Genomic DNA, 19,762 nt, shown 5'->3' on the forward strand with positions numbered 1-19,762 from the left:
TGGTTTTATGGATTTATTTAACTTTAAACTTACCTGTTTCTTACTAGTACTTTTATTCAAGAACCTTATTTATTTGGGGAAGGAGTCCAGAATAGGAGGGAAATACAGAACACAAGTAAATGATTAAAGTAATTGGACTGAAATTCTGTCCCTACCTGCATATAGTTCTGGCTCTGAGTACAGTCAGTTTGAAGAACAGTGTGGGATTTCTCTTGTTCTGTGGCACATACACTTTTTCCTCTTTGATCATTTTTCTAAAAATCTGAAGTTTGCTCTATATTATGGCGAAGTGTTACTGTGGTTTGTGGTTATAGCAATTAAACATCTGTTTTGTTGACCCTCTGGAGGCACCATCTATTATGTGGCGGCCCACCATGATACGGGATTAGCATTGACTTCCTATTCTATATTATTGTGATACAAGAAGGGTTTGGAGTAGCAAGGGGCGCAGGAGATGAGGCTGGTCCGTTCAGTTCTTTGATATGGGACTCTATTAAATAGGTATTGCAATTTAAATTCTTGCTAAAAGTTACGCTTATATTATAAAAATCTTCATCATATATTCTGTTTGTAAAATGGAACATATACTATACAGAAGCAGAATTTTTTTTCTTTCTTTCTTTTTTTAATGAATGTGGATGGTGGTGTATCTTTCTTTTTAAAACAAATCTGCATTAAAACATTCCATTAACAGAATATATATATATGTGCTCAGAAATTCCCATAATCAAAATAAAACACATTTAGTAAGGAACAGTGCCATCTGTTTTTTAGATAACAAAGCATATGTCCAGAGAGAGAAGGAAATGTTATCTGTTCCTTCATTCATTAAAGCTCAAAGATTATGCTAGTTAAAGTAACATAACTGAGTTAAAAAGTCATAGGTTCTTTTAAATGTGGTTTGTCTCAAATGTGTTGACTACATGCAAGTAGAGCTCTTGGTTGCCTTTATGCATGTCTCTCTGTTCTTTGTTTAGGCTAGTAACAGGTTGCTTTTCAGCACTATGTCACGTGTGTTTGGGTAATAGTAAAGTAAATAAAAGTTCAATTCCTTACTTGCAACGTGATTTTCATTATGGTAGCATCCCAGGTAGCTGTACTGTTTCCATTGAGGCATAAATGTGGACCAGCCAGAATGTGATGGGTATTTACTGACGTATATAATTGTAATGGAAGTAATTTCTTGTGTCTCAGTCTTGAAAAACAAACGTATCTTCTGATTTGTGTTCTTTCTTTGGGAAGATCTGAGGTTGCAGTGTTGCTGTCTGGCCACCAGATAGAGACTGAGGCTTGTGCAATAGGATTTTTATTTTTCTTTCTTTCTTTTTTTTTTTTTTTTTTTTTTTTTTTTTGTGGTTGAGCATTCTTTGAAGCCAAGAGGGAAATCAGTATTACCCTAATGATAAAGAATTTGAGAGTGTTACGGTATAAAACGGATAATGAGCACTTTGTTCCATAGTCTTCTGTCATCAAGAAGAAGGGAGTAATAGTCTTCAAAAGTATCTTGGAAAAAGAAGTGAATGTTACAAATTCTGCAATATAACAGGGGGGGGAAGAAAAGGTCAATTCTTTCTCCTCTCCCACCCAAAACTTTATGAACCCAGGAGAGCAAAATAGTACCTGTTAAAAAGTTCATACAGGTTAAAGTGTGTCCTCAGGAATCTGTGACGGTCTAAATGCACAATTAAAAGCACAATTTTCAAATAAGGTACTGACTGCAAGCAACATAGGGCTAGCCTGCAGTATTTCAATTATTTATGATTAGGGAATAGCAACAAATTATATATATATATTTTTTTTTTTTTTTTTTCGCCAGGATGCTTATTTCAGAGTTGAAATTAAAGGATTTTTTTTTAAGCAAGCAAATTTGACTTAGAAAATAAACATGAATACTTGTCCTACAAATTCCCGTGCCAAATTAGAGCAACTTTATGTCTGAATGGTTGACCTGAACTATGGACTTCTTCCACACTGAGACTCTTTCCTCAAAATTCGTAACCTGCGTAACGGAGACCCTGTGCTGGGCATGTCAGCCTAGGACAGAGACTGGTCCCTGCCAGTATTCCTGTGCCGCAGCATGGTTAATTTTACCAGTAAAATCTACCGGTGTTCCAATAAACTCTTTAAGTCAGATTAAGAAATGTAAAGGAAATACTTGCATTTGAAAAGCCTGTAACAGTGACAGCTGGGATTAGGACTAGATGCGGTTTAGTTGTTTAACAGTACCGTGGGAGAGAACCAGAAGAGATCATATTTAGGTGTGATTTGTTTAATGGTTCACATTTGTGTAACAGATGAAAGGAAGAAACAAAAATGTTTTGTGAATGTCAAGTAGTTTGTTTAGGAAACTTTAAAACAGACTTTCCTGATGGTTACAAAATGGTTGTGCTTGTAATAAAAAGAATGAAGGAATTAATTTGGTATAACTACTTAAGGGAAATTGGTAGTAGTGGGCATATCCAAAAGTGGAATGGAACAAACACCTAAGACGTGACTTGGGTTAAAATTCCCCAAGAGAAGTTTAACTGTATTGTATTGTCTCTGAGAAGCATTCCCTAATCAAAAAGACCACAAGTCAGCAGTCTTGCAGGGGTGTAAAAACGTTAGGTGGGCATATTTGGAGTGGTGTGCATCAAAGCTTTGAATTGCCCTTTCTCGGGAGCCTTCAGCTCCAGTGAATGTTGTACCTGTTGGGAGTCCCAGCCTCACGCAGATGCAGTAACCTCACTGTAAGTCTCTTGCCTTTTCCCTCATCCTTCAGCTCTCTCCCTTGTTCATGCTGTGTTTGTTCTCTCGCTCTTGCTCGCACTCTCTTTTTCCCTCCCCTGTGCGGTCTGCGCACCCACCAAGAAGAGAGCCTGAGCTTAGCCTTCTAGTATGGTTGTTTGGGTACCTGAGTTCAGGTCCAATTTCAGAAGTACAAACAGTCTTTATCGCTTCCATTTGTGAGAACTTTTTGGGGTCACTTCGTGATTTTTGACGCTGAGCAAAAAAAAATGAGCTCTTTGCACAGCCACCCTTATGAGTATTGAGTAATACTATGAAAGATAGAAGAGTTATGCTTTTCCAGTTCCTTTACTAGTTTAGCAATACTGATATAAAAATCAGTTTCATTATTTTTGTTTATGGCTTATGCTCTTTCCTCAGCTCTGCAGGAGGCTGCATATCGGTTTAGCTGTTAATAAGAGGCAGCAGATGAAATTAAGCACTTGGAAGCGAAGAGAGTTATGAGCGTGAGCATATTTGATGGCATGAGATGAGATAATGAGAGATGAGAGTTGTAAGGCTGAGTGTGGTGGTGCTTGATCATCTAACCCTCTTAATAATGAGTAAGGAAGCAGAAGAAGCTTTAGCATATAGGAAACAAGCTTTTCTCCAATGCAATCGCTTAAACTTGCCCCGTGTGTTTCTGTCATTGGGAAGAGAGGGAATGGAGAGAGGGGAGCAGTCACACTAACCTCGCCACTCTCTCTCCTAGCTCCCCAGCTGACGCTCTCACCGGGTGAGACAGAGAAGTTGCCAGAGCTTGTCTGGTGGGACAGTTGTGCTGTTAAGTGTCTGCTGAGCCGGTAGTCAGCAGTAGCCAAATGAAGTAGTTTGTGACTTAGTTTTTTCTGCTTTCGCCGGGGATACTACTCACCTCCAGCTTGCCACTTGGAACTTTATCTTTTCAGGAGCTTTATCTTCTGAGATTTCAAATGAATCTTAAAGAGGAATAGAAGTTGGTTGGTAGATCCAGAATTTACATGGTGCATGGGTGTATAGAAAAAAAAGAGGCATGCAAATAAGTCCTGTTTCTTCAGGAAACCAATTAAAAAAAATGGCCTGCTGTTGAAGATGGTTTTGTTCTAAATGTAGTCAGTTGTGGGAAAAACAAATGAGGATCATGACTACCTTTTCAGGGACATTGTTTTAAAACTTTCAAAGGTGGTATGGTGTTCATGTGCCTGCTTTATATTTCTTTATATTTTTTTTAGGATTTAGATTTAGGCCTGAATATTGCGAGGCATGGCAGACCTGAGGGTTTTTTTTTTTATTTGGAATTTAATACAGTTTAAATGTGGCAAACTGCCTCAGTTCTCCAGTAGTTACTACTGTTAACTTCCATTTGTGGTTTTAAGGCAGCTATACATTAAATATGGTTACAGTTTATGTATCAGTCAGGAGGTAGAGGAGTAATGTCAGCAAGAATCTCTGTTGTCAAAGGAGCTGTATTTTTAAATGAGGGAAAAACTGTTTATTGGAATTAAGCCTGTTAGGCATAACGGGAGGAGAGGTAGAAATATTGGGATTTACTTCTTTATTTTTTGACAAATTAAATACATTAAAAAGTAACTTAACTATATTCTTATTTTCTTTTGTTTCCCATATTTGTTTTCCTTTTTTTAACATTGGCTTAAAGAAAAAAACGTTGCAATGAAATAGCTCATTTCTGTGAGGAATGTCATGATTTGGTGTAGTAACTATATCGTTAAAGTTCTAGCTTTTTTTTTCTAAGTTATGATATGGTCATATTACAGAGGCGGATGCCCCAAACTTTCCGTGATCCAGCCACTGCTCCATTGAGGAAACTCTCCGTAGATTTGATCAAAACATACAAGCATATTAATGAGGTAATGGTTCCAGCTATCTTTCTAATATGTATCCATGTGAAGTTTTTGTTTACAGTACATTATTAAGTATTTTTTCTCTGAATTATCTTGTGAAGAGATAAGAAAAAAACAAGCTCTCTGTCTGTTGTTCACCTCTCATTTGGGATCATGGATGTCATGGTCCTGCCTTCTGTCCAGGACGTGGGAAATCTTTTATCCTGGAAGTTATTTTTCTGTTGTTCTATAAACAAATGTTGAGCTTTGCTCTTGCATGATAAGAAGTGAGTGGCACAAACGCTCTTTTAGCTCATGCTATAAACCTTTATGAAAGTGTCTAAAGGCTTTTAAGGAAAATTGTGTTTTCTCTAAATTATTTCATTAAATATTATTGGCAAATGTAAAATATAAAAATTAGGTCGTTAATATAGAAAAGCATCAGTTAGAAACTAACTCTTTGGCAGTTTTAGGGATTGTGAAGGGATTTCTGCAGTGATTACTGACTTCCTTGGAATTCTTCTTTTCCAGTCTTGTAGAAAGGCAACTGATAACTTGTTTCCAGGCTACTTATCATTTTTAATTTTGCTGTGTGCATAGTGTACTGTGATGTATCTTTTCTTTTTGCACCTATGAACTCTGGGGATCAGTGTTATTAGTGCATTTATTTAGCTCTACTTTCTGAGTTTTTAAATTACTCATCAAGACTTTGCTTTGGTATAATGATATGACTTCAAATAGAGTGATAGCAGGAGAGGATTGTTTGTTTTTCCAGTAGTAGAAGTTGCATTTTAAAATCTCAGGATTAGATATGAAGATTATAATAGCTGATTCTATTCTTTATTGAACTGATGCTGTACAAAGTGCTCTTGCTTTTCGCATTTAGGTTTACTATGCAAAAAAAAAACGGCGGCATCAGCAGGGCCAAGGAGATGATTCGAGTCACAAAAAAGAGAGAAAAGTTTACAATGATGGCTATGATGATGACAACTATGACTACATTGTAAAAAATGGGGAGAAGTGGATGGATCGTTATGAAATTGACTCTTTAATAGGCAAAGGATCCTTTGGACAGGTAATGTGAATGAGCTGAGCAACCTGTCATTCATGTGAATCGTAATATGCATTTCATTTGAAGTGGTATTCCTGTTTCATTTTAAAATTAAAGTAATTTTCTTAATCCTGTTATACTGAGTGCCTGCTCAAGGCACTCGTATTTTGTGCTGTTTCTTGTTGATACAGATAACATTTGAATATGCTTCAGTATGTAGATCTGGTAAAGCATTTTGTAATGAGCAAATCCTCAGCTTTTTGCTACCCGTTCACATTTTTAGCTGTTTGGCTTGGGTTTTTAAATTAAAACAACAGTCTAGTGTTTAGGATTATCTATTACAAATGTTACTTAGTAACATTTGTTTTGACTTTTCATAGCTACAGCCAAGGGTTGAGAAAATGGCTGGAAGGAGGATGGAGCTTTTCTTTTGTTGCTTTTGTTGGTTTTTCTTGGATTCTGCCAGTCATTTTACAACATTGTTTTTGGTGATTTGATAATTGCATTCGATATAACACTTGCCTTAGTGAAGCCTCAGTGAAGCCTCAGTTCTGTTCTGCGTCATCACTGCAATAAATGTCACGTGATCAATTGTGACTTTATTGTAGTATCAAGTAAGAGAAGAAACTTAAGAAATGTAACTGGAAAGAACAAAAATTCTAAAAATATTTTCTCCGAATTCAGAAAGTGAAGAAAGATTAGAAAGTGAGTTTTGGTGTATTTTGAAAACTCGGTAGGTTTTACTGATGTGTTTGACTTTCCTCTTTCAGGTTGTAAAGGCTTACGATCGAGTGGAACAGGAGTGGGTGGCTATCAAAATAATAAAAAACAAGAAGGCTTTCTTAAACCAAGCCCAGATTGAAGTGCGACTGCTTGAGCTTATGAACAAACATGACACTGAGATGAAGTACTATATAGGTATTTGAATAGTTATTCTTAATTTTTATTTAATCAAATTATGAATATTTTAGATCTTGCTATATAGCATAAGATGCTTCTGGTACTAAAGAAATGAAAAGAATAATACAACTTTTAAAATTATTAATATTATGTAGTGCAAATTTTCCAGTTTCCTTTGCATCAGGACCAGATCCAGAAGAAGAATATAAAACATTATTTGGGATAACAGACTTGTTACTTCTGTAGCGTTGAGATCTTTTGTAGAATTTTCTTTTTCCAGTTAATGATACAGACACCTGAAGAAATTGCTAAGGACCAGCTTTTCCACAGAAGCTGTGATCTGTTGTAGTTTGCATCTCTTTCACTACTTTGAATATATCTTAAATGATCTCAGACCTGTCATGGATAAGAGCATGCATATTTAATGTAAGGTATTTTTAACTTAAATTTATTAATAACATCTTTACATAAAACAAAACCTGAACTCGACAGCACGCTGTATCAAAAAGATGTTTCAGCAACATTAGATGCATGACCAGTTTCAGATTAATATGCAGCAAATAAACACACTATAGGCATCATCAAATAAGCTCTTGGAATTTTAAATTTTTAGAGTCTGTTTGTAATATCAGGTAAAATGAAATGGACCAAAACATCATATAATCTCCCTCTGTGAGTTAAGGCAGGATGGCTTTATATAGAGAGCAGTGCTGAAAAAAAAAAAAAAAGGAAAAAAAAGTTCTGATAATTTTGAACAGTGCCTTTGCTTAGGCAGGTGATTTTATGCTTGTTTCCAAATCTGTTTGAGTAGCTTTGAATAGTTCCCCTTTTATTTAACACAGTATTTAATGAACCTGTCAGCATCAGTAAAGATCAAAAAACCCAAATAGATAAAGTTTTGAATGAATACCTTGTATTGCATGCTGTACAAAAACTGGCCGTGAAAAACTGAGATCTCTAGGCATTTCACTGTAAAATATTTGTAAATATAGGAACAGTTGCTTATGAACATACTTCTGCAACAAGACTTAATTGAAGCATTCAGCATATTACTGTAAAAAATAAGTCTGTTATATGTGTGGACAGTCCAACCTCTCATAGGCTTTCAGATAGATGATGCTGAGAATAGATGAATAAGGCTGAAAGCATTGCAAGTATTACAACATACTGTGTGATGTAAAATGTAGACTTCAGGGAGAACATGGTTAAATGCAATGTAGCCTGATTTTTAAGGACATAGAGTTTATAACTGCTTATGCTTCTGTCAGATGTCCTCTAGTACCTTTAAACCTTCCAAGTGGTCGTCTTCAGATCTAACACAAGTATAGGAAAGCATTTAGGTCTTCAAGTTTTGTGAAAATTGGTGGCAGACTGGAGGAGAAATGTTCAAATATCATGACTTCACTGAAGGAAAGATGTGGCAAGTTCAGCTCTTATCCAGACTATTTGAGCTATGTGGTGGCTGCAAGTGGTACTAGTTGGACGGTAGCATGCTGGTAGTTACAGATCAGTTGGAGTAAGTGGTGCCTCTTTCCAAGTTGGCAGGTCCAGCAAGCTTAGGTGGTGTGGGTAGGGATTGGAATCGAGTGTAGTAAGACCACAAGAGCATGAAAAGGTGCTGATACTTTCATGGTGGGAGGATAGTGGAAATACGGCAAAGAGGAGAAAATATGAAAGGTCTAGACAATGATGTATTGCAAGAACCGGCATCAGGGTGGAAGCAAATGGTATCGTACAGGTAAGTTGTAAGGTACACATGAAGAACTGGCTTATGATAATGGAGAAAAAAAAAATCCATAGGACGCCAAGTAATGACCTTAATTGAAAGCCTGAATTGCCTTGTGCTAATATTGGTTCAAGATATTATGACAAAAAGGGAACTGTATTGTTGAAGTGGAGTGTGTTTTTTATCTGAGGGCTGAAGTATTTCTCCTATTTCAGTTTTCTTTTACTTGTGGTAACCAACCTGAATGATTGTCAGACTGGTAAATCCTGCTAGCCTCTAAAAAGATTAATGTGATGAATTTTTCAACTATTTCATGGAAAAAAATTATTTGATTTGGACTGGATTGGTTGCTTTCATAAATTGAGATTATGCCTGACTGAAATGAATATAATGCCTTTGGGATATTGATCAGTTTTATTAATTGAAGTAATCCATTGAAATCACAGCTTATAAATTGCAGTAATGTCTTAGTATATTTTAAATTCATCTGACAGTCAGATATTTTCTCTGTAAGTGTAAGGGAAATCCCTAATAAATAATTCAGTCTGAAGTGTGATACCTGCTTTATGATTGAGATTGCCACTGTATGTGCACTTTTTTCCAATCTGCTTGGACTTGAATACAATTTTAGCTTTAGGAGAAATGAACTGTCCCCTGAAAAAGATCAAGTGTTGTGACAAAGGTTACATTACACACAGTTTACGTTTCTTGTCTTTTTTGCTGATATTTTTATTTATCCACAAGTATGTTTGACTTTGCTAAGAGGAGAGTGATAGCTTATTTTGAAAAAATATCTTTTTATCTTCCAAATAATTTTTTGTCTATTACAGCTTTAGTGAGGTACACCTGAGCATGCCTCTGGTGTGCAAAATGTTCCCCATACCCTAGGCATAGCAGCAGTATTCGGTAAATAACCACAGATCTAGGGGCGGGGGGAAAAAAGTAACACTATTGTCTTACTCACAGGTCAGCTTCATACGTGTTTATTAAAATATTTAAGCATTGTGTTGTAATTAGTACTTAATACTTACCACACGGGATATGTGTTAATTATTTTCTTCCCCTTTTTAAAGTGCATTTGAAGCGCCACTTCATGTTCCGAAACCATCTCTGCTTAGTCTTTGAAATGTTGTCCTACAATCTGTATGATCTGTTGCGGAACACCAACTTCAGAGGTGTCTCATTGAACCTGACACGAAAATTTGCACAGCAAATGTGCACTGCACTGCTTTTTCTGGCGACTCCTGAACTTAGTATCATTCACTGTGACCTAAAACCTGAGAATATCCTGCTCTGTAACCCCAAACGAAGCGCTATCAAGATTGTTGATTTTGGCAGTTCGTGTCAACTTGGACAGAGGGTGAGTATTAGTAAAAATTCTATTTATGCTACTGTTGGATACATAAGAAAAAATTAATATTTTAAGTGATAATACCTAGATAGCTAATTTAAACTTTATTAATGATGAGTTAAATGAAATAGTGACTAATTTTACATAGGGTGTTAGAGATCAACAGTCCGTAGGAGCTTTAAATATGGATTCTAGTGCCATAGTAGATAAACTTTCACCATAGTGATAAACTTTCCATCTTTCTTTTCTCCTTGGTTATGTTAATGCATCAGCACTTGATTGTAGAAGTCTGCAGTGCTATTAAAATACTCTTTTTTAAAATTTTCTTTTCCATATGTATTACTCCTTCCACTTCATGTCCTCTATTTAGTGTGCCTTGGAGATCAGATATTTGAGAGCTGAGACATTGCAGGAGCACTGCACTGCACTATAACTGGTTATACTGGTTATAACTAACCCATTTTTACAAACACTTTATCAACTGTCAAAAGACTAAATTGAGTTTAGTGGTGGTATTACCATGAGTAAAGATGCATATGTGCAAAGCATTTCCAGGGCGAAGGGCTGAATTGCTTTCTGTCAACAGTTCTCAGATTAGGATAGGTCCGTAATTTGCAATTGTGTCTTGTTGTTCACATACTTTGAAGATGAGTGCATTTTTTATTTGAGCTGTTAGAATCTGTTGAGTATAGTCAGTCCAGCATAGACAATTAGCTCTGTATTTGCTTTAAGAAGTGTTAAAATATATACAATAACCATTAACACTTTAAGACAATACATAATTCTGCTTGGATGCAAAAGCCTGTTTTCTTTAGGAAGAGCTTTGAGTCATATTCCTCAAGCGTCTGATTTGTACCGACAATTTGCTTACTGAAAAGTTTATCAGGATGTCCTGTTCAGCTTGCACCTTATAGTCCCGGTACAAATAGATTCTTTCCTGGTTGAAAGAATTATATCTGTGTGAGCAAATGACCACTTCTATTCAGGGTACCTTTGCTTTAGCAACTTGCACTGAAAACAAATGGTTAGCTAGAGAGGTAAAGAAGGCTTCTATAGACAGAAGTTAGACTTCTGTCTTTTTTCTTTGAAAAAAGGATTTTGAGCCTTCCCTTGTCCATTTTGTATCTTTGGCAGTTTTAGCTATAAATTTGTGAATGATGTCTTTTTGCTTTGAGAAAGCTTTGTGTTAGAAAAACCAAACAAAGCAACCAAAAAACCTCCCAAAAATATGCAACATCTGCAAAAGAGATGAACTACAACTCGTAATACTGCAGATGGGATCATTATATGAGAAGAATTAAGAAACTTCGTGGACTAACTTTAACAGCAGTCCCCCATTTCTCTTTTGAGGAGTTGGGACTGGCCAATAGCACCTTGTCGCTTTTCCCCATAATAGGTTTTGATCAGAATATTGAATATTGTATTGAAGGCAGTGGTGAGACATGTATTTAGATTAATAAAAGGACTTTTTGCTATAAACTAGAAACTTTTCAGCCTGGGGTGAAGGAAGACACCGGGAGGTGAAATGGGATCTAGATTGTTTAGGTCAATAATAAGATAATTTTGAGACGTTGAGAAGCACAAATACAAAAACCTAGTGTAATTATGCATTAAAGTTAACGTAAAAAGCAGTAAGGAAATAGCAGTATCTTTGGTGAAAGCGCTGGATAAAATTGCATGTTACTTGGAATATAAAGTATGGTTCTGTTTGGGGTATTTTTTTGTTTGGTTGTTTTTTGCCAAGTGTTTTGGAGTTGGTTTGGGGTTTTTTTGTTAAGGTTTTTGGGGTTGGTTTGTTTGTTTTTTTAATATGCCTACATTTAAGCCAGTCTCCAAGTTTAGAATTAAGATAGAATTATCTGTCTTGTGAAATAAGCAGGATAGTTGGGGGTGGAGGGAGGTTGCTATTTCCCATGTGTTATTTTCTAGTTCCTGGAATCACCTGATAATTTCATCTCGTTTCATCACATCATAATTGTGGCTTTTGATCTTTTACTGTCAGTTTTGTCTGAAGCGTTATGTGATTCTGATGTGGCTTGTGGAATAGTTTTTCTAAGGGTGATAACAGACTAAAATTTTCTGTATGATTACCTGTAATTGCATGAGATTACACTCATCAACCCTAAAGTGTAAAATACTGTTATCATGAGTGAATCTGCACTTTTTTGTTGTTTGTTTGCGAGACAGTGTGAATCCTGGTATTTTCTTAAGAATTAACATTTCCGTATCTTTATTAATGTAATGCATAGATACTTTTTAGTATCACTGATACCTTGACTTTCCCTACACCAAAAATGTACTTCATGGTAGTTCTGTTTTGTAGTACAGAATCATAATGGTGCTTTTTGGGTGCTGTGTATTACCTTTAGATGTTTTTATTTCAGATATACCAATATATCCAGAGTCGTTTTTATCGATCACCAGAGGTGCTACTGGGAATGCCTTATGATCTTGCAATTGATATGTGGTCCCTTGGGTGTATTTTAGTTGAGATGCACACTGGAGAGCCTCTTTTTAGTGGGGCAAATGAGGTATGCAGCTATATTACAACAGTAATTTGATTATTTTATTTGTTTTGTTCGTTCTCATCATGAATTTCATCTGTTTAGTTGTAATGCATAAATTAGGGAAGTACAGTAATTCCAAAATGAATAAATATCAATGACAGCAATGTCTTTTGTCAGAACTGTAAATTGCCTGTTAATAATTTTCTGTTTCTGGGTTCCCCCTTTTATTCCTTACTCACTAATTTTTTTTGTACATATTGGATTTTTCTTATAATCTCATAATTACTTTGGAATTTATCTGGGTAGTTAACATTTGCTTCCCATGTGAGTAGAATCTCAGTCTGTTACACTGCTTAGCTGTCTGTCACGTTCTTCACAAATACTCTTTTGTTTGGAACAGGTGGATCAAATGAATAAAATAGTGGAAGTTTTGGGGATACCACCTACCCACATCCTTGACCAAGCACCAAAAGCAAGAAAGTTCTTTGAGAAGTTGCCAGAGGGCACTTGGAACTTAAAGAAGACCAAAGATGGAAAAAGGGTAGGTTACATAACTTGGATGATAATATGGACTGTTTCTTCAAAAAAAAGGCAAGATGTTACTTTGTTTTACATCATGCCTTACTGAAAATGTAGCTTTATTGTTATTATTGTCCCATGTTGTCAGACAGGTTGATTAAATAACGCTTTCTGTAGTATTGAATAGTTTCTTACTTTTATTTGTCTTACTTCCTTTTACGGCATGTTTGAACTATGCACATCCAAGGCTTAATATATAACTTGATTTCAAGCAATTTCTAACTTCCCAACAGGAATACAAACCGCCTGGAACTCGTAAACTTCACAATATACTAGGAGTTGAAACAGGAGGACCAGGTGGACGTCGTGCTGGGGAATCGGGTCATACTGTAGCTGACTACTTGAAGTTCAAAGACCTCATCTTAAGGATGCTTGATTATGACCCTAAGACACGAATTCAACCTTATTACGCCCTACAGCATAGTTTCTTTAAGAAAACAGCAGACGAAGGTACAAACACAAGTAACAGTGTGTCTACGAGTCCTGCCATGGAGCAGTCACAGTCTTCAGGAACCACCTCTAGTACATCTTCAAGCTCAGGTAAGTTTTTCTCATTAATAGATAACAAAATTGTATTTCCTAATCACATCAAAGTAGTCTTTCCCAGATAAATGTTCTCTGGGTTTTTTGTTTGTTTGTCGTTTTTTTGTTTGTTGTTTTTATTTGTTTTTGTTAAAAAACAAATATGTCAGTCATGCTCATCAGAAAAATTATTTTAATCAGCTGGAACAGGTAGCAGCTCCAAAAAACCGTAAAAAGTAGATGAGCAAAAACGTGAGTGTTTATCATGGGTCTTGTATTTTTACCTTGAAGCAGTTTAAATGTCTTCATGCTGTCATTGTTTTACAGCTTGCTTTAAATTTTGTGTCTCTAAGTTATTGTGCATGTTATGATTTTATAGGTGGATCTTCTGGAACAAGCAACAGTGGAAGGGCACGGTCAGACCCTACACACCAGCATCGACATAGTGGTGGACACTTCACTGCTGCTGTTCAAGCAATGGACTGTGAAACACACAGCCCACAGGTATGCTTAAGCAGAGCTTTTGTCTGTTTGATTTATATGAATTTTCTGAGAGTATTAAATCCCTAAAACTAATTAACACTTTCATTTCAAAATTGAAGTGGTTTAGACATGGAACTAGCCATCAGATTTGGTTTGTTTTTTACCCCCAGTTCTTTTATAGTCCTTTGTATGTTAGGTAAGTCACTTAGGCAAAAGTACTGCAGGTAGCTGTAAAAATTTCCATAGATTCTGCAGGGGTGAAGCTTTTACATCAGCAACAATAAGTCAAGTGGAGCTGTCAGTGCTTCACTTTACACAGGGCATAAGAGTACACAGAAGTATGCATCTTCCAACCTAGTGAAAAACTAGCTTATACTTCTGTGGTCTCCCACTGGAGTTCTTCCATTTTATGGTGTTCGAGTACTTCATCAACATTATCGTTGGTGATATTTATTCAATACTGCTTCTTGGAAAGAAGCAACAACTCATTTATTATCTAGAAATAATACAATAATATTTTTATTTTAGTGCAGAACAGATAAAAATATAAATTCTCCCAAGTAGACAATTTAATTTATGCAACAAATTGGTGTGTGTGGCTAGATCTTAGAATCATAGAATCATTTAGGTTGGAAAAGACCCTTGGGATCATCGAGTCCAACCATCAACCCCACTCTACAAAGTTCTCCCCTACACCATATCCCCTAACACCACATCTAAACAACTCTTAAACACATCCAGGGATGGTGACTCCACCACCTCCCTGGGCAGCCTATTCCAGTGTCTGACCACTCTTTCCGTGAAGAATTTTTTCCTAATGTCCAGCCTAAACCTACCCTGCTGCAGCTTGAACCCATTCCCTCTTGTTCTATCGCTAATTACCTGTGAGAAGAGACCAGCACCAACCTCTCTACAATGTCCTTTCAAGTAGTTGTAGAGAGTGATGAGGTCTCCCCTCAGCCTCCTCTTCCTCAAACTAAACAGTCCCAGCTCCTTCAATCGCTCCTCATAAGATTTATTCTCCAGGCCCTTCACCAGCTTCGTTGCCCTCCTCTGCACTCGCTCCAGCACCTCGATATCTCTCTCATATTGAGGTGCCCAGAACTGGACACAATACTCAAGGTGTGGCCTCACCAGTGCTGAGTACAGGGGGACAATCACCTCCCTCCTTCTGCTGGTCACACTATTTCTAATACAAGCCAGGATGCCATTGGCTTTCTTGGCCACCTGGGCACACTGCTGGCTCATGTTCAGCCGCTTGTCAATTAGAACCCCCAGGTCCTTTTCTGCCAGGCAGCTCTCCAGCCACACTTCCCCAAGCCTGTAGCGCTGCATGGGGTTGTTGTGGCCCAAGTGCAGGACCCGGCACTTGGCCTTCTTGAGGCTCATCTTGCTATTTGAGTAATCTTTAAACAGCTGTGTTCTTCCGGAGGTGTGTGTAGTACTTCTCTGATGCTGTTGACACCGTTCAAGATATGAACTACAACTTACTAATTTAGCTTAGTATGCTTATTGTATCCAGAGGCCTGAGTCAGGGATCAGGGCCTTATTGTTATAGGTGTGTACAAATATTATGTTGTTCATTGCTACTATTATGTAAAGCTGCTTGTATAACTTTGACAGTAAGGTCACATATTGGACTTACTTGAATTATGTGAAAAAAACATGCAGAATGTGAGTGCGTTTTTCCTAAGGTGTATTTAGAAAAGTGTATTAGAAATGCTTTTTAACTACATGCACACATTTCTAGAATAATTTTGCAGCTGCAAGGTTTGGTTAACGTTTTTAAAAGTTGGCATAAACATTAATAACTTAATGTCTCTCATATATTGCAAATAGATTTGAGTAAGCATTTTAATTTTTATTTTTCATATTAACATAGGTTCGACAACAGTTTCCTCCTCCAATTGGTTGGACAGCCACTGAAGCTCCTACACAGGTCACTGTTGAAAACCATCCAGTTCAAGAAACCACCTTTCATGTAACCCCTCAACAACAGAATGCATTACATCATCATCACGGAAATAGCTCTCACCACCACCACCACCACCATCACCACCACCACCATCATGGACAGCAAGCCTTGGGTAGCCGGACCAGGCCGAGAGTCTACAATTCTCCAACAAACAGCTCCTCCACCCAGGATTCTATGGAGGTGGGCCACAGTCACCACTCCATGACATCCCTGTCTTCCTCAACTACTTCTTCCTCTACATCTTCCTCCTCTACTGGTAACCAAGGCAATCAGGCCTATCAGAACCGCCCAGTGGCTGCTAATACCTTGGACTTTGGACAAAATGGAGCTATGGACATGAATTTAACAGTCTACTCTAATCCGCGCCAAGAAACTGGCATAGCTGGACATCCAACATACCAGTTTTCTGCTAATACAGGTCCTGCTCATTACATGACTGAAGGACACCTTGCAATGAGGCAAGGAATTGATAGAGAAGAGTCTCCCATGACAGGAGTTTGTGTTCAGCAAAGTCCTGTGGCTAGCTCGTGACTAAACTGAAACTAAGTTTGTTTCTTGTGTGTTTTTATAGAAGTGGTGTTTTTCCAAAAACAAAGTGCAAAGCTGCTTGAATCAGAAGGAGATAAACTCACTGAACCGCTACTGGAGGGCAAAGCTGACTATTTTTTTAAACTTGAAAAGATTGCAAAGGGACAATGAAGTTTTTTTTGTTGGTTTTTGGGGCTTTTTTTTTTTTGGTTGTTTTTTTTTTTTTTTTAAGAGCCATGTCCGGACCCACCTTAATGGATAGCTTAGTGGTGTTCATCTTTTGCTTCCCCCATTTTAACTTGCCACAACCTAGTCATAGTTTGGTTTTTGGGGGAGGGGCTTTATTTGGTCTCATTCAACAGGGGTTATTGTTCAAATGTTAGTTGTAGTTGCAAACTAGTTTCTTTCTAAAGGCATTGCACATGATTTATAAAAAGGCCCTTTGAAGTTTTTGGGTGGGAGGGGAGTGAGTAATATATATATTTTTTTTTTTTTTTTTAGTTCCCCAAACAAACATGGGCACAGAAATGCAGTACTGTAAGAAAGAGGGACCTTCAGATTACACAAATATATATTCTTCAGCTGTAAAAAGGGACGGTTGTAATGGAGTTTGTAAGGCACATTAAGCATGCTAAGTGGCGGTGATCAGAACTCTCCTTTTCTGAATCTACTGAGGATCAAAGCAGCAATTGTAATTGGGATTCTGTGGGTCTCATATTTTGGAGACCACAGTCAGTTAGTATTGAAATATGACTGGTTTCATAACTGAGGTGCACTGAGAAGCAATCAACGGGTCGGTCCTGGCCAGTCCTGGGGAGGTCTAAGTGGTGGTCTTTGGGATAACCTTTGGCCTTATGGATTTGGACTCTTAAGTTAGAAGAGCCTGCCATTTCAGATGCAATCACTTTTGGACATGCTTTTGCAGACAGTCCTTAATGCTGAAAACACAGAGAATGGGTAATTCAAGAGGCCTTTCTTTTAAAATAGACTTTTGTGACCCACTTATTGTAAGGTATTGCAAGGTCACTTTGCGTGTGTCATAAAGTTGACTTCCTTATTGGTTGAAGGTCACAGGAGTAGTGGTTTGCGTTTGATGGAAATAGCTACAACTGTGTCCCTTCCTGCTTTTTACTTTTTTCTTTTGCTTTTTCTCGGCACGTGGTTTCTCCACCATTACTTCTGCACAAAGACGTCTTCTGTTCATCCTGAACATTTTTAAAAATGCAGAATTTTATGTGACTGCTTTTTTGCCTCACAATTATGCTGTGAATTTTACAAAAATTTATTTTCTTTTTTGATAATTTATTGTACCAAAGCTGTTTTTATAGCACATAGATGTCTGTAACCAATAATGTAGCAGTTCTGCACTTTGACACAAGGTGTAACTAGACCATTTTTAAATGTCAGTTGAAAATTATGGCTGTACTATTGCTTAAACAAAACTGGAACTGTTGTTGAATTCATAGCCAATACATTTACAGCAATCTGTGTACTGAACATAATAGATTGACATCTACTTCAAGACTATAACATCTGTTACATTATAAATGTGTTCAGGCTTCTGAAGGTAAAAGGGACACTAGATCCAGAAGCTATGAAACCAGCAGTTGATTCTTGTATTCCTTATTAACATAATTGTAAACTTGAAGGCAAGACCTTGATTGCATGAACAGGTCCAAAATAATAGTCTGAGTAAAGCAAAACACTCACATGAGACCTGAGGTTAGCAGGCTGTATTTAACAGGTGCCTAATTTTTGGGTAATGCTGCCTTAATATAACACAGTCAGCTTGGCAGTTGCAAAATTTATGGGCCCATTAAGAGATTTATTTATATGAAAAGTAAAAAGCTCCATGAAAACCATTTGAAAGAGTAAGGGTAATTCATTGATTGCCCATCCCAGATTAACATTGTTTGCCCATATTACAGAAGCAGTGATCTACCTCTGCCAGTAAGCCCTTTTAAAAGTTAATTTAGCAGAAAATTCAGAGTTCATACTGGTCAATTCCATGTGGCTATCTCATTTTTCACACTAAAAGGTGGAATTTTTTATACTTACAGTGGCAACGCAGCAGCTGACTACCATGGAAATCGGAATGAATACTTGGGATTACCATTTTTTTGTAAATCATGATTTTTTTGAATCAAGCAATCCATACTTCTTTTGTATTGACACGTCAATCCCTGTGGATGAAAGTGGCGGTTTTTTCCTTCTTTTTTGTTTTTAATTTTTAAACTCAGTACTTCAGAGAAGTTTACAGGATTTGGAAGACTGTCACCTTAGAAACAGGATGCTGAGTTTAGCAATATAAAAAGGAATCCAGTACTTACTGCTGTCTAGGAATATAAGGGTAATATGAAATCTGGGTAATTTTTGTGTGCGCGGGTTGCCACACCTTAGCAAGCGCCAAAAAATAAAGCAGTTAAAAGAAAAATATCTACATAAAGAAGAAATCATAAAATCCAGTGCTTCTGCATACTGTGTTATGTTACAGTCCAGTTTTGTGTGCTTTACTACACAGTTTGGTTACAGGACTTCTGTGCATTGTAAACATAAACAGCATGGAAAAGGTTAAATACCTGTGTTCAGATTGTAAGATCTAGTCCGGACTTGCTGTGTATATTGTAACGTTAAATGAAAAGACAAGCCCTTTGTATTATAGTCATGCAGTCTTATGTATGATAAACAGTTGAATAATTTGTCCTCAGACTCTTTACTGTGCTTTTTAAAAAAAGAGTAATTTAAGAAAAAATGTAAACATAGTAAATCTTCCTATGCAATTAACCTACTCCAAGCCATGGTATGGTAGGTATAATTATACTATAATATGTAAATATCAGATACATTGAAACAGACTTAAAAATATGAAAGTAAAAGTTGGAGGCGTAACAGATAATTTTGAGTTTTTAATTGAAACAGCAAGGTATCATTGATGTATGAACACAGCTCTGCTTGATTCTGATGGACTGTACTTGTAGTTTGAGTTCTTTATATTATCATCTGTTAGTTTGAATGTTCTTATATGCACTGCAGCTTTCTACCTATTACCGACTAGCTGATTTTAAGGCCAGAAGTGACCGTGGTAATGAAATAATCTGGCTGGCATGCCATTATCCCTAGAATTCAGTCTAGTTATTTCTGCATCATGAAGTCCATATCTTTTTGGTGCAGTAGAACATACTTTTGAAAAAGATAGCTGATTTTCATATAGATTCTTCAAGTGTGAGGGTTTTTCTGTGTCTCTTGAGTGATTCAGCTAGATTATTTTCCATACTCTTAGTCCTCCTTCAGTTTTAGGACGGTTTAGTTACAGCTGCTGGCCATCAGATAGCTAGCTGCCTATTAGAATAATGAATAACTACTCTAGTTTTAAACTATTTCACTTTATTCACATAAAAATATGTTAACTTTAATAACCTATATAGATGGAGTTCTTTAAATCTCTAACTGTAAAGCTTTTCGGCTCTTCTGAAACTTCAGATGTTTGAAATCCATTCTAAAGCATGGACATAAGAACTGCATACAGCATCTGGTAGTATTTTCAGTATTGCTGT

The 19,762-nt window shown here is 36.8% G+C and overlaps 1 protein-coding gene across 2 annotated transcripts in view; it reads left to right on the forward strand.

The window, feature by feature from the left end:
* DYRK1A (dual specificity tyrosine phosphorylation regulated kinase 1A) overlaps positions 1 to 18,910 on the forward strand; it is an 87,329-nt gene extending 68,419 nt beyond the window's left edge. For both annotated transcript variants that reach the window (XM_074602087.1, XM_074602098.1), the window contains 9 exons: positions 4,521 to 4,613; positions 5,473 to 5,661; positions 6,408 to 6,555; positions 9,337 to 9,623; positions 11,999 to 12,145; positions 12,522 to 12,662; positions 12,934 to 13,240; positions 13,602 to 13,726; positions 15,588 to 18,910. In XM_074602087.1, coding sequence (XP_074458188.1) covers positions 4,521 to 4,613; positions 5,473 to 5,661; positions 6,408 to 6,555; positions 9,337 to 9,623; positions 11,999 to 12,145; positions 12,522 to 12,662; positions 12,934 to 13,240; positions 13,602 to 13,726; positions 15,588 to 16,211 — 2,061 coding nt within the window. In that variant the 3' untranslated portion in view covers positions 16,212 to 18,910. The remainder of the gene's footprint in view (positions 1 to 4,520; positions 4,614 to 5,472; positions 5,662 to 6,407; positions 6,556 to 9,336; positions 9,624 to 11,998; positions 12,146 to 12,521; positions 12,663 to 12,933; positions 13,241 to 13,601; positions 13,727 to 15,587) is intronic.
* Positions 18,911 to 19,762: the final 852 nt, after the last annotated feature.

The sequence above is a fragment of the Larus michahellis genome, chromosome 1 (genome assembly GCF_964199755.1).
Source record: "Larus michahellis chromosome 1, bLarMic1.1, whole genome shotgun sequence".
Taxonomy (NCBI): Eukaryota; Metazoa; Chordata; class Aves; order Charadriiformes; family Laridae; genus Larus; species Larus michahellis.